This window comes from Cottoperca gobio, chromosome 16 (genome assembly GCF_900634415.1).
Source record: "Cottoperca gobio chromosome 16, fCotGob3.1, whole genome shotgun sequence".
Taxonomy (NCBI): Eukaryota; Metazoa; Chordata; class Actinopteri; order Perciformes; family Bovichtidae; genus Cottoperca; species Cottoperca gobio.
The window spans coordinates 1139421-1153995 of record NC_041370.1 but is presented as its reverse complement, the minus strand read 5'-3'; the positions used below and the strand labels follow the sequence as shown (position 1 = coordinate 1153995).

General features: G+C 38.0%; 2 protein-coding genes across 3 annotated transcripts in view; one reads left to right on the top strand and one right to left on the bottom strand.

Annotated features, from left to right (window-relative positions):
* The window catches only part of sri (sorcin), a 7688-nt gene extending 5300 nt beyond the window's left edge, over nucleotides 1-2388 (bottom strand). The window contains exon 1 of the mRNA XM_029451884.1: nucleotides 2118-2388. Coding sequence (XP_029307744.1) covers nucleotides 2118-2162 — 45 coding nt within the window. The 5' untranslated portion in view covers nucleotides 2163-2388. The remainder of the gene's footprint in view (nucleotides 1-2117) is intronic.
* A 5061-nt stretch (nucleotides 2389-7449) lies between these two features.
* snrnp48 (small nuclear ribonucleoprotein 48 (U11/U12)) lies at nucleotides 7450-12681 on the top strand. 2 transcript variants are annotated; one of them, XM_029451877.1, is made up of 9 exons: nucleotides 7450-7711; nucleotides 8582-8691; nucleotides 8842-8902; nucleotides 9456-9536; nucleotides 10258-10440; nucleotides 10700-10821; nucleotides 11266-11369; nucleotides 11465-11587; nucleotides 11868-12681. In XM_029451877.1, the coding sequence occupies exons 1-9, from the start codon at nucleotides 7564-7566 to the stop codon at nucleotides 11947-11949; spliced, it is 1014 nt and encodes a 337-aa protein (XP_029307737.1). In that variant the 5' UTR covers nucleotides 7450-7563; the 3' UTR covers nucleotides 11950-12681. The 2 variants fall into 2 exon arrangements, with proteins under 2 accessions (XP_029307737.1, XP_029307736.1); XM_029451876.1 differs by having other exon boundaries at nucleotides 8578-8691.
* The last annotated feature ends 1894 nt before the right edge of the window (nucleotides 12682-14575 follow it).

Genomic DNA, 14575 nt, shown 5'->3' with positions numbered 1-14575 from the left:
ACATTTACTACACCATCAGTACTTTACTTTTAAGTACTTTAACTACATTTACTACACCATCAGTACTTTTACTTTAAGTACTTTAACTACATTACTAACACAATCAGTACTTTTACTTTAAGTACTTTAACTACATTTACTGCACAATCAGTACTTTACTTTAAGTACTTTAACTACATTTAACTACACCATCAGTACTTTACTTTAAGTACTTTAACTACATTTACTACACCATCAGTACTTTTACTTTAAGTACTTTAACTACATTTACTGCACAATCAGTACTTTACTTTAAGTACTTTAACTACATTTACTACACACCATCAGTACTTTACTTTAAGTACTTTAACTACATTTACTACACAATCAGTACTTTACTTTAAGTACTTTAACTACATTTACTACACCATCAGTACTTTACTTTAAGTACTTTAACTACATTTACTACACAATCAGTACTTTACTTTAAGTACTTTAACTACATTTACTACACAATCAGTACTTTAAGTACTTTAACTACATTTACTACACAATCAGTACTTTTACTTTAAGTACTTTAACTACATTTACTACACCATCAGTACTTTTACTTTAAGTACTTTAACTACATGTACTACACAATCAGTACTTTAAGTACTTTAACTACATTTACTACACAATCAGTACTTTTACTTTAAGTACTTAAGCTGATAAATAATGTCACACTTGTACTTCTGAATGCAGGACTTGAACTTGTAGTGGAGTATTTCCACAGTGTGGTATTAGTACTTTTAGTACTTTTACTAAACTTCGTAAACACTCCTTCAGTTAGAGCTGACAGAAAGCGCTCTGCACACCGTGTCATCATGTGTCATCATGTGTCATCATGTAACGACTCAATGAACATGTAAAAGAGAAATCCGAGCGAGTTGAGATGATGGAACAACGTTCAGGAAGCTTCGCTGACGTTTTGTAACGTGTTTCTAAATCTTTCCTGTGGTGGAGAAGCACTTGGTGCAGCGTTTGAATCTTTAACCTTTATTCAACTAACGCTGATAAATGTCTCATTAGCAGCACAAAGCTGCTCCTGACTGACACAACGCTGACTCAGCGTGTGCGACATCATTCCTCCCTCAGAAACCCCACCCTTCCTAACCCCAAACCCATTGTCCCAACTCCATCATAACACACACACACACACACACACACACACACACACACAGACACACAGACACAGACACACACACAGACAGACAGCAGATAAAAACAAACAAAACAACAAACACAGGGACCATAAAACACAAAGGGAAAACATTTTTATATTAAAATGTTAGAATATTTCTTCCACTGTTTTGAAAGTAACATTTTGACAGTGGTGGAAAGTAACTAAGTACATATACGCAAATACAATTTTGAGGTACTCAACACATATATTATAATGTATAATTATAGGTTAAGCTACCCAGCAGTAAATAAAGTAATTACAATTAGCTCCACATTTAGAAGCTGTAACATTAAAGCAATGAACACATTAATAAACCCAATAATATATATCATTCTGAAAATAACCTTTCTGCATAATGAGTACTTTTACTTTTGGTAATTATATTGCTAATACTTATGTAATTTTACTTAAGTAATACATAAATAATAGTAATAGCAGTAAAAATAATAGTAATAAAAAACTTTTACTTGTAAGAGAGTATTTCAACACTGTTAGTTCTACTTGAAGCTTAACATTAACACGTGGAAGCAATTAGAGAACACGTCATGACTTTTATTACTAATATTTATATATATATATATATATATATATATATATATATATATATATATATATATAAATAAATATATAAATATATATAAATAAATATATATATAAATATAAATAAATATATAAATATAGATAAATATATATATATTTATATATATATATATATATATATATATATCTCAAGTAGAAACCTTTAAACTCATCATACACCTGCAGCTTTGCGCATGAAACATATTTTCAGTCAACTCGACCGACTTCCGCATTGTTTGGACAGGCCGTCCGTCCCGGGACGCCGTCCGTCCCGGGACGCTGCTCCCTGCACACATTTCATCCGGTATTTCATCACATTTGAACGCCTTCTTACCGCGACTCCCCCGGGGCCAGCGCCGTATCCTGGAAAGGCCATCATACAATGTTTTATAAAAACAGATAAAACTCAAAGAAGAGTCGAAAGTGTACAGCTCGGTAACTTCAGAGGGTGTGTCTGCAGATGTAGCTCCACAACAAGCAGCAACAGCTGATTATAAAGTGTTGTGAGTGCGCGTGGAGCAGCGACCTGGGTCCAGATGTAAAAGTGTCCCCGAAATCAGATGTGAAACCTTTATGCTTGTTATTAGATGTCCTATTTCCTCCCTACTGCGATCTGATTGGCTGTGGGAGACCGCATGACCTCTAATCGACCAATCAGATCACAGCGCTGGTTACAAAGGCTTTTTACAACAACGGAAACACTGTACTAATAACTACACACACAAAATACACTTGAGTAAACACTTTAAAAAAACAGTAGCAAACTTTAAAAAATACTTTGTTGAAAGGAAAAGTCCGGCATTGAAAATGTTACTTCAGTAAAAGTAAGTAAGAAAATGTAGTTAGACTATCAAAAGTATTACAACGTCCCAGGCTGTGACTGTTAAACTATTATAATAACATTGGAAACTAGGCATGATTTCCAATGTTATTATATACTATTTTAATTCTGCTATTTTATACTATTTTAATTCTGCTATTTTATATTATTCTAATTCTGTTATTTTATATTATTTTAATTCTGTTATTTTATATTATTTTAATTCTGTTATTTTATATTATTTTAATTCTGTTATTTTATATTATTTTAATTCTGCTATTTTATATTATTTTAATTCTGCTATTTTATATTATTCTAATTCTGCTATTTTATATTATTTTAATTCTGTTATTTTATATTATTTTAATTCTGCTATTTTATATTATTCTAATTCTGTTATTTTATATTATTTTAATGCTGCTTCACACTCATGTATATGAACACTGTGATTATTGTACTGTAAATGCTCTTATTCTAATCTTGTACTAATTGTTATGTTTTTGCTGTTAAGCACTTTGAGCTGCAGTTCTTGTATGAAAGGTGCTATACAAATAAATCTTATTATTATTATTATTATTATTATTATTATTATTATTATTATTATTATTATTATTATATATTATATCATTAGATTATTAATACTCGTGCATTAATGTGAAAACAGGATTTTACTGTTGGTTGAGCTCATTTTGAACCTTTATCTAAAGATTATTTTCATTACAGATTAATCTGATGATTATTTTCTCCAATAATCTACCGATTGTTTGGTTTGTAAAAATAGTTAAAATAGTGAGAAACCCAAAGTGACACCTTCACAGTGTTTGTTTAGTCCAAACCTCAGAATTATTACTAATATATGAACATTATTAACATTATTCAAAAGAAAAGCAGCAAATGTTTTTTAATTCATTATCAAAATAGTTGCCAATTAGTCCTAATTTACTGTCAATTGACCTATTGTTTCATCTTTAGTTTAATATATAATAAAACATCATATTTTATAAACTCTTCATATGCAAAATATCTTACTTTGTACCTCACTAGTTATTAAAACCAGAGGTTTCTCCTGCTGTGTTTATGCATGCACCATTATAAAACCAATTCTGATTCTGACTCTGGTTCTATTGGAAGTATGTTAAATTGCATCGTTCTTCATCAAATAAATAAATACAATTAAAAACACAGGCGTGATTCTGAGGCATTACATCATGCACAGGAGACAATCTGCCCAATCAGCTTGTTCTCTAAAGTGACTCATACAGTCGCTCCTGCTGCGTCCAACTCCGGTCCAGGAACAAACCCATCTGTGGCTCCGTGTTTGTTTTCAGAGGGGGGAGACTTCACTTCACCTCCACGACCACAAACACTGGCGGAGGGCACTGAAGATCGAGATGTACGGACTGAATCCCAACGGTTGGCTTTGGTCTCCTCGACCTCCTCTGTGTCTCCGTCCTCATCACTCAGGGAGACTTGCTTCTGCAATGCTGAGCCACAAGGAAGAGGAGGAAGAGGAGGAAGAGGAAGCGGGAGAGCGCCCTGCTGTTTGCTGCTACACTACAGGTAGGGTTACGATCATTGAAGATACGATAGAGTTTACAATAAGTGCTTTTTGTGGTTTTGGTGTTTGTCACGTGTTTGTAAAGAAGATAAAAATCTATTGATTAACTTGCAGAAATGCAGTTGCTGCATTCGTTAAAGCAGAAGTACTCTGCAAGAAAGCAAATGAGAAATAAGCATTATTACACAACTTAAAATCAAAGTAAGCAATAAAATGTATTAAAAGAATAACAGAGCAATAAGTCAGATTTCACATATTATCAAACCGTAACTGTGTTACACACAAAAGAACTTTATTCACCCCGAAGGTGTATTTTGTTCCCAAGATGCATGACATCAAAAATAAGTAGAGCATAGAGAGAGGTATAACTCCATCACAGTATTAATGTGTAAACATTTTCCACTGTGATTGTTTGTCCATAAATGTCTTTGGAAGACTTGGCACCACATAAATGTAGTGAGCAACATGGACTTTAAAAACTCTGCTCTCATTGATCTCATTGCACTTTATGATGTTTGTGATTGTTCCGGATGCTTTTGGCATGTTTGTGATTGTTCCGGATGCTGTTGGCATGTGCGTGTCTGTGCGTGTTTGTGTTTTGTTGTGCGTCGCATCTCTCCTTTTGTCTTCTGCTCTTTTCACGTCTCCTGATATCTACCTGATTAAAGAAATGTTATTAAAAACGAGCCTGTTGATCCTGCTGGTGTCAGCGGCATGTTTGTACATGTACACCTCCCCGCTATGTGTGCATGAGTGCCAGTATGTGCAGATGACTAGCTCGTCCAAACCCAGCAGGTCCCATCAGCAGGTGCAGGAAACAGACGGATCCAACATATGAGTCGGCCGTGACGTGTGTCTTTAACCCTCTGTGGTCCATGGTGATGCCAGTTCGGAGTGTTTTGCATGTTGATCTGCTATTTGTTCATGGCTGTTGTGTTTTAATAAACAATCAGCAACTCTAAGCTTGGAGGACTTCGTTTTTTAAAAACATAATAGTTTAGTTTTTGCAGCCAAACAAATTGAGTGTGTTTGACCTTTGTCTTTACATTCTCGTGTACTCGTGCTGCTGCTTCTTGGGTTTCAAAGTGAGTCTCTGCACGTGTTTACGGTAGTAAAGCATCACAAGTGCAGAAGCTCCCAGTTAAATGTCATGGCCTCCCTGAAGCCAAAGCCCCGATACATGTGTAGCTCCAGGTCTGATGATCGCTCTGGAAGAAAGTCGAAGTTCCGACTGGCACAGAGCGACGTCTTCATTCTCCCGCACCTGCACTGTCACGCTACGGATACACGTGCAAAGTGTTTAACACACAAACACACACATCCTCATTTCTATCAGCGGTAACGTAAGGACACACACAGGCGTGTTTCTTTGAGAAAGAAGACACACAGAGACGTCCCGAGGTGGCCGTTAGCGGAGATGTTAACCAACGTCTGGCCAGGTGGACCGGGTGTTCTACAGAACCGCAGATCCAAACAGCTTCATGCACTGCTCTCCCTCGGATTCTTTAAGGTGCATGCAGTCATGTTTCATGTTGCAGTAACTGATTTGGTGAGAGACTTTCTCCTCACCAGGTCACCTGATAACTTCTCACCTGGATCTGCAGGTTGTGATGCTCAGCGCTCCACCTCCGAACCTCCCGTCCACTCCGGCCTGGCAGGGCGGGGGCGAGGACCTCCTTCCTCACAGCAGCCAGTGATCCACGCTGAGGGGCGAGACCTGCCGCGTGGTGGTCAATGCTGGGAGCGTCCGGGGATGAACACCCAGGGGTGTGTGTGTGTTTATGGGCAGAGGGAACCAGAAGGTTTGGGTCCCTGCTGGCCTGGATCTCCATACGTCTACTATGGAGGTGAGTGTTCATCCATATATACATGCAGGCCCAACATCCACTTGTTGTAGTAGCTGTAGTTCTAAACAGAACAATGTGAGGAACCTATAGAAGCTCTCAGAATGGAAATTAATCATAAAAAAGCTGTCAATTTTGTTAAACAAAACCAACCTCCTGATCATCTTTTCTTTTAGGTCATGACATGTTTATAAATATATATATATATATATATATATATATATATATATATATATATGACACCCAAGGTCGCCTTACAGATGAGAGAAAGATATGTATACAGATTGAGCTGTTCAGTTTACATTAGTATATTTAAATGTTATACTTTTATTTATCCAAAATCCCCTCTGTAAAAACCTAATCATTTTGAACCTGCTTTATCAAATGTTGACATTTCTGTTCTAGAATACATATTTAATACGAGAACATAACATTTCAGAAAAACTTGTAATTTTATGTTATGGGTCGAGGTCGTGGATGGCAAAGTTCCAAATCATTCCAATCAAAAACAGGAAGTTGAATAATTCACCTTTCGTCTTGGCGTGGCATAACTCCGTATGTCTCGCCTCCAATTGATTTCTTTTCATCTTCTCAACTAAAAGATTTATCATAAAATAACCTCTTGGTTGTAATCTGTAATAACAACAATCTTGTGTTTACTTCACGCAGTGAGGAGGAACCTGGTGGTTGGAGTGCAGGTGTTGGAGGAGGTCGCTGTTGAAGACACTCTCGAAGTAATGTAAGTATTAATATATTATGACAGTTATGCAAATCGTACCATTGATGAATTTCTTTCTATGATATATCTAACGTCTATTAATTCTACATCTTATTACAGTGTCATTCAAGCAACACAGCCGTATGCATGTTTGGTTGAAAAGATGGTTACTGCTGTCTTTTCTCTTCTCAGAACAGAGGACATATACACTGATGATTTGCTGGATCCTGAGCTGCTGCAAGACGCCCAGCTGTACCCCACATGAGCCCCAAATATTAAATAACTTTCAGAGTGTCCTGTTTTGACTGTATACACATTGTAAACAAAGCTATTATTAACATATTTGTCAAATTAGTTTGTATTTTATACATTCAGCCTATGACAATTGCTGCGTAGATGTGTCTTTGACATGCTGTTTATCTTCTTCTTTCGTTTTAAAGCCACTGTCATTAATAAGAGAAAACAAACAAAAACAAAACTATTAAAAAAAACAATTAAAAAAAACTTGTTATGACTGTTTTTGTTGTTGAAGATGGAAATATATAATATAATATAATATAATATTATATTATATTATATTATATTATATTATATTATATTATATTATATTATATTATATTATATTATATTATATTATATTATACAATACAATACAATACAATACAATACAATACAGAAATAGTGGACTTCAACAACCAGCATGCATCGCTTCTCTTGTCCCGCCAACGCCCAGGAGCACGTCATCACGTCACGCAGAATATGGCTGCCGAAAGTGCAGCGAAAACAAAACACCGATGATTTTGGGCAAATTTTCATCTGATTTGGATTTTATAGCTCGAAATGTCGGATTGTTTGGAAACACGAAGTCTTCAGGATCGACAGGATCGTCTGCAGGAGCTGACAGAGTTCACAGAAGACTGCAAACAGAAGCTGAACGGTATATTTGAGACGCTGGGATGGTCGCTGGACTACCAGGACTCACAAACAGGTAAATGAACCGTTAGGTTAGCTAACGTTAGTTTAACGTCTTTTTTTAAATAAGTCTTGGTTTATAGTAGCTAAACAAAATGATCATATAAAATAATAAGAAATTATACTTGGTTTCATGTATGCTTTTTTCCCCAACCAGTATCATTAGGGTTAACATTAATAATACTGTTAGCCTCAACGGCGGACGTTAACTCGGTTAGCTAACGTTAACTCGTAGTGTTTAAGCTAACGGTCAATGTTAACGACGAGATAGTCAGACAGCTATGTAGTTACATCAATTAATATCCCCATCGTACGTTTGGTTCATTCCAAAGATATCCATAAAACCAGTCGTGGAAGAAGAAGCAACAGTTCTATCAGTGAAATGTATTATAAGTATTCATTGTGCAGTAAAATATATTATAAGTATTCATTGTGCAGTAAAATGTATTATAAGTATTCATTGTGCAGTAAAATGTATTATAAGTATTCATTGTGCAGTGAAATGTATTATAAGTATTCATTGTGCAGGTGTTACTGTTCTATATGCTGTTAATCTTCCTGCTGCATTAATGTGCATGTTGCATTTTACTGCTGTAGATGTTGTTTGAGGTTATGCTAATTTTTAGATCTGTAAAAAGTCAACTTTTCATGAGCTCTGAAAAACATTGTATTTACATTTCTTCTTCCATGATAACAGCATTTGCCATGTATGATTTATATAAATATTCACAAAAGTAAATTTGGAAATGCACTTTAAAGTACTAATGGATTCCTGTGTGAGCTGTGTGTTTAATATACTATTTATAATATCATTTTGGTTTTGTGTGTGTGCAGACTGAAACGTCTGTAGTGTGTGTCATATATATTTTTTTACATTTTCAGGAAGCAATGGAGCAGTGTCCGTACGACTCCAACCACAGAGTCCCGGCGAGGAGCATGGAGAAACACAAAGCCTCCTGCAGCCGCCGAAAGATGGGCTACTCCGCTGAGGAGGAGGTAACATACACATGGCTCTGGTCCGATAAAAACTAACGTAGCAATGTTCCCGAGTAAAGCATGTTAGACATGTATAGTAAACCTCACGGCCACTGTAATGCTCTCAATCATTTCAAAGAGCAATACACAAGTTGTATCACCCTTTTGCAGGCGGAGATGTTCGACCCTTCTGTGTGTTATGAGAACAACAGTGTCCGAAGCTTTACAATGGGTGAGTCAGTGTAAATCCCAGTTTAGCTAATCAAGCTAAAGGGTTCAATAAAATGTACTTTATTTCCTTTAGAGATTTGAAGACGACAGAAGTATTGTAATGCTTTTGTTTCTGGAGATAACAACGTAGAAATATTGTTGCTCAATATAAGAGCTTCCAAAGGTCCAAAGGTCCAAAGGTCGGCTCGTCAAATTCAAGATGCTCCGGAAAATATTTATCTTTTTGTTAAATCTTTATAGTTATTGCAGTTAATAAGCATGTTTTTAAAGAGGAAGATAAGAACACCTCTTTACTTTTTCTAAATAACTGCAAGACATTATCAAACATTCTGATTTATAAAGATCTTTTTAATTTAAATAAATACAACCACTAACCTGATGTGCTCATTCTGAGTTTTTTGATCTTTAGTACAGGATAAAACAATTCCGGATAAACTAAAGGGATTTTAAACAATCGTGTATTTAAAGATAGAAGTTAAATGTGTTTCTGGTTTGACCAACACTGGCCACAAACACAAACACACTTTGTACATCATTTCATTTCCTTCATGCAGACAAATCCACCCAGCACCAGGTGATCCTGCAGGCCAGGTCTGCTGCACCGCTGATGAGGATGGAAGGAGTCTTCTGGCAAGGTGTGTGTGTGTGTGTGTGTGTGTGTGTGTGTGTGTCTGTGTGTGTGTCTGTGTGTGTGTGTGTGTGTCTGTGTGTGTGTAATCGGTGTGTTTTGTTCTGTTTGCAGTGACAGGGGTGAGTATTAGAGAGGAGCTGGGCTCTAGAAAGTTCTGCTTGCCCGATTACGTGTAGTATCCTTTAACATCATATCCTTTCAAACCGCTGGGCTGGGACGCACACTCTTAAACACACTCTTAAACACACTCTTAAACACACTCTTTTCCCTTTACGTGTTGAGCAAAGTCTTCACACATTCAGACTTGTCAGTTAACATTATTGTGTTTACACTGCATGTCACTTCCTCTTTCTATGAAGTTCACTGATGATATAATCTCAGTTAAAAGACATATTTTACTGGTTTCACTGAAATCTTTCTTGCATCACAGCAGCTCCATGTGCACATCAACAAAGACAAGAAACAAGGAAACAGACATTTAGCACAACATTACAATCACTGAAAACAATATGTTCAATACCCTTCAATGTACATTTGATCTGGGATTACACTCAGTATTTTATTTTAGGATTGACTGGATTATCATATAATCAGAGCCAGTTCACTTTCCCCAATTTAAGTAACACGACTGTTTCCTTTTTAAAAACAAATATGTCAGAATCCGATGTTTTGAATGAACAATGTCTGAGAGTGTTGTGTGTAAAGCCTCTCTGGTCCCCCATCAGGTCAGTTCTCCGGCCAGCCTGTCGACGTGCCCCAGAATCACAAGCGCTCTGTGTGTGACCTCACTGTGGCCGACCGATTGGCTCTGTACGATCATGTGGTCAGCGTCTTTAACCAACCGAAGGAAGCTGCTTCCACTAGCAACGAGGATCTCTACGTAGATTTGGTGTCCAAACTCCAGAAGGGTAAGACTCCCAGGTCATGCTGAAGCCCTCCCAGAGAATGATAAGAGTACTGGATCAAGAAAACAAAATGTAAATATTAGTCTAAGTATAAGTTGTGGGTCAGATCGCCTGTACACACAACTGATTGTTTTGTAGAGGAACACTAATATTACTGTTAGAAATAGTTTCTGCTTGGTTTGCTTTTATTTTGGTAAATAAAGAACGAGCAGTTTGGTTTCTCTCTCTCGTGGTCCTCCGGTAAATATTGTTTTGTGTGTAGCTGAAGAACAGAACGAACCAAAGACTCACCTGGAGCTGATGGCAGAGATGAGAGACTACAAGAGGCGACGTCAGTCCTACCGAGCCAAGAACGTCCACATCACTAAGAAGTCCTACACCGAGGTACACTGCTTCTGTCTTTACCCGTAATCCCTTCCATATGCTGTCACACACTTCCAGGCTCCAGTGTGCTCATAGTTTCTGTCTTCAAAAAGTAAAAGAGGTGGCCGTACAACTAACACGAGCATTCATAGTCAGAATATACTGTTAACGTGTGTGTAGACTGTAAAACCAAACCTTTACATAATAAACATCGAGCTATTTGTACTCTGATGTCAAATATAGTGTTGGAAGCTACAGAGAAGTCAAGAGTCTGTTAAATGTGTTCCACAGCTTGAGAACTCGGGTGGGTCGGACTGAGCGACTGCAATATCTGTTTCCTTCATGTTTTCGATTGAACTGGAAGTTTAGTTTTGAAAGGAAGAAGTCACAGAGCGTCTTCAGTAAAAGGCTTTTCTGTTTTAAATAAAGGTTAAGGAACTAATTGTTGTCACTAATCACCTGTAGGTGATCAGAGAGGTGATCAACGTCCACTCACAGGAGCTCACCAGACAGTGGAGAGAGGAAGAGGACGAGGAGGAGTCGGCCAGATCTGAACTCCCCCCCCACAGGTACGACTAACACTCACCTGATCAGTCTCCTGTAATAATGTTTGTTAGAAAATCTGTCAGCAGTTAAAAGACTAACGATATTATTTATCTGTCAGGCGTCGGCCGGATGAAAGACGGTCAGCTTCGTTAGAGTCTCGCCAATCCCACAGCAGACGCCATCGCAGCCGTGAACGAAGTCAAGACAGAGAGAGCAAGAAGAAGAAGAAGAAGAGGGAGCGGTGAGAACGGACACGCTTAACTTCTTTGTATTGTTCTTCGTTATTCTCTGCTTCATTACTGGATGCTTGACATTAGCACGACGGCGTATTAGGCCCGTTGTAAATGTATATATTTAAAAAAGGGGCGGGGGGGGTTAATATTCTGGGATTAAAGTTATAAAGTCACGTTTACTGGTTTGTCTTCTTACAAACCAGATATTGAAAAATGTCTTTGATTTATTGCTTTTGTTTCTGAAAGTGCCAAAATGTCGACTTTGGTTTCCTCGTTCGTTCTTCGCAGGGATTCCCGCTCCCCTGATGAACACCACCACGACCGGAAGAAGAAGAAGAAGAAGAAGAAAGAGGAGGAGAGGAAGAAGTGATGATGCAACATCAACAACGACACAGGTCGCATCAGAGGAGGTCAAAGGTCGTTGTCACGTGTTTTAACGTTTTAAGTTATTTTGGAACAAAACCGATGGAATAAAGTTTTGGTAACAAATAATCGACATTTTGAGCTAAAAAATGTCGATTATGTTTTACACAATAATTACACGTCTGCCAATGTTGAACAGGCCCCGCCCCCTCTGCCTGATTGGCTGGTTTGCAGCTCACGGAATGTGGGACACGAGTGTCATAGCTGACACACTTTTATATTGAGGTCAAAGGTCACTTTTGTTTTGAGTCTTGTGTTTTCAAGTGTTTACTCAAAGTTTCTGCATCATTGGTGAAATCCTGGGAAGTCTTTGCTTTTGGGTTTTGGAAGTCTTGAAAGTTTATTTCTAGGTTAATATTTATTACAACATTTATGTTCAGTTTACATCCGTCTGAACTCTAATCAACATTCCTCTCGGTTCAGGCTTACGTCTGCAACGATTACTTTCAGAATTCATTCATTCATTTCTCGATTGGCTGAAAACAACTTGAGAACTCAATGACCCGAGGTGAACGTTCAATGTTTCGTCTGTTCAGGAAACTAAACTGAAAGATATTTAGTTTCTGTGGAAAGTAAAAACAGTGGGAACCATCAAATGTAATGTCTGCTTTGTGTCACCTGTTGGTTACACCTGGAGTTCATCCTGAGGACTTTAATTAAATCTGATGTTTGCATCATCGTACATGTTCTCGTCTTTTATTGATTTAATGGTGTTTCGATGCGCTTTGTTGAAAATGTTTCAGATTTGTCGTACAACACAACGTGTTGCATACGTTGAAGGTTATGTTTTATGGTTCGTTGGTAGATTATGTCGTAAACCTTTAAACAGTTTTCAGTGAGTTTGTGGGTAAATGAGCAAAACGATTCCTTTTTGGTCGACTTATTAAAATGATAGACACATGAAAAGAATCATTAATGTAAAGACTTTGCTGGCATGAAATATGTGCACACACGTCTCTCTGTCCTGCCTGTCTCTGCTGATGCTGGGGTCTGGCTCAGGTATTTCTCACCCTGTTGAGACGCAGAGATAGAGGACGAGAAGTCTGAGAGGATCCCGTCAGTGCCTGGGAACCTGAGGGATCCTGGAGAGACAGACGAGAGGAACCATCGTGGTGATAATGCTGTGAGGAGTCCGGTCGTTTCTGTCCTCGTCTGAATCCTGAAAGCGTCCTGTGCAGATCTGGTCTGCAGCAGCATGGGAGCCCCCGGCGACCAGGTAAGAGCAGAGGGTCTGGGTTTGGGCAGGGGCCCTGCAGGATTGGTGTCTGCATTAGTGGACGTTTGATGCGATCACCAGGGGTTACATTGGAATGAAGTTGTTTTGTGCGTGTGATGTAAAAAGATCTTTATGTCCAAACTTTACTTTTGGAGTAATGGGAGAGTTAATATAAATGTAACACCTGTCGAGGTGTAGCTGCTTAAAATAACCACGACATGTTGATATATTAATAATACACATGATATTATCGTGTACATAATTCACCTAATGAATCATTTCTGTGCAGTTGTGTTCACAGACTCTCCCTACTCTTGGATTTTGAGTGTAATTTGACAAAACGCACAATAAACAAAGTTAAAGATGAATTTGACTGATGGCTCATATCACCGTTATCGTTACCTCGATCATCGTGTTGTCAGAGTGATATTGTGACAGATGCACATTGAGAGTGAAAGGTTTTAGTTTTACAGTATTTTGTTTTTGAAATGCTTCCTCTTCACATCATTATTGGCCAACATGTCTTCATGTGAGCAACATCAGAGGCTTTACAGCCTGGAACAGTCCTGAACCTTTCCTCCTGCACTGCCCTGACGCTCTTATGTGTTTCAGATCCACAAACCGCTGCACACAGAATCTTATCTGTGCACCAGCAGTGGCTTTAAATGTCTCGTTGTTTGGCCTTAAAGTAGTATTTCATTGTAACTCTGCTACCTGCGTGCAGCCTGCAGTTAAACGTTCTTCAATACAACAGAGTCGTTTACAGAAAGCTCACAGAGTGTGTGAGAAGTGTTTGTGCTACACAATGAAGGTTGTTCCCCCCCGCTGTGGTTAATGATCAGAACCACATCTGATCTTTCGCAGGAAATTTGTACGAAAATGATAAATGTTCCTTGAAATGTGGAGACGTGGAAACTAAACACCGTTAAATGCATCTTACAATAGAAGTGTTGCATAACTCTAAAGCTTTTATTGTAACAACAGAAAGAGCCTGAAGGCGTCTCACCTCACTGCCCCAGAGGTCCTGCAGGCGCACTATGGTGCTCGCTGCTTCACTGACCGCTGCCGTCAGTTTACAGACACTGCTGGCAGAACTGCTCCACTGAGAGGACACAGTTTAACGATTCTTCTTATACAACACGGTCGTATTGTCTGTCATGTAATGAGAAGTTTACTTCTGCTTTACTCTCACAGAAACTTCTGCTGCATTTTTACTAAATCAAAAAAAGCTTGAATTTCTTTTCGAGCCATGAACTGTCTCACGCGCCACTTCTAACGTGGTGGATGTTTGCACTTTGTTGAAATGTTTTTACAGTGAAGCTTAAGGAATGTGAGAAGAAGTCGTGACAAAGAAAAG

Bases quoted from the DNA above. Each gene is read 5' to 3' on its own strand.
- snrnp48 (XM_029451877.1), top strand. From the start codon at position 7,564: ATGTCGGATTGTTTGGAAACACGAAGTCTTCAGGATCGACAGGATCGT. The intron at 10,441-10,699 runs GTAAGACTCCCA...TTTTGTGTGTAG, and splicing joins GGTGTCCAAACTCCAGAAGG to CTGAAGAACAGAACGAACCA. The intron at 11,588-11,867 runs GTGAGAACGGAC...CGTTCTTCGCAG, and splicing joins AAGAAGAAGAAGAGGGAGCG to GGATTCCCGCTCCCCTGATG.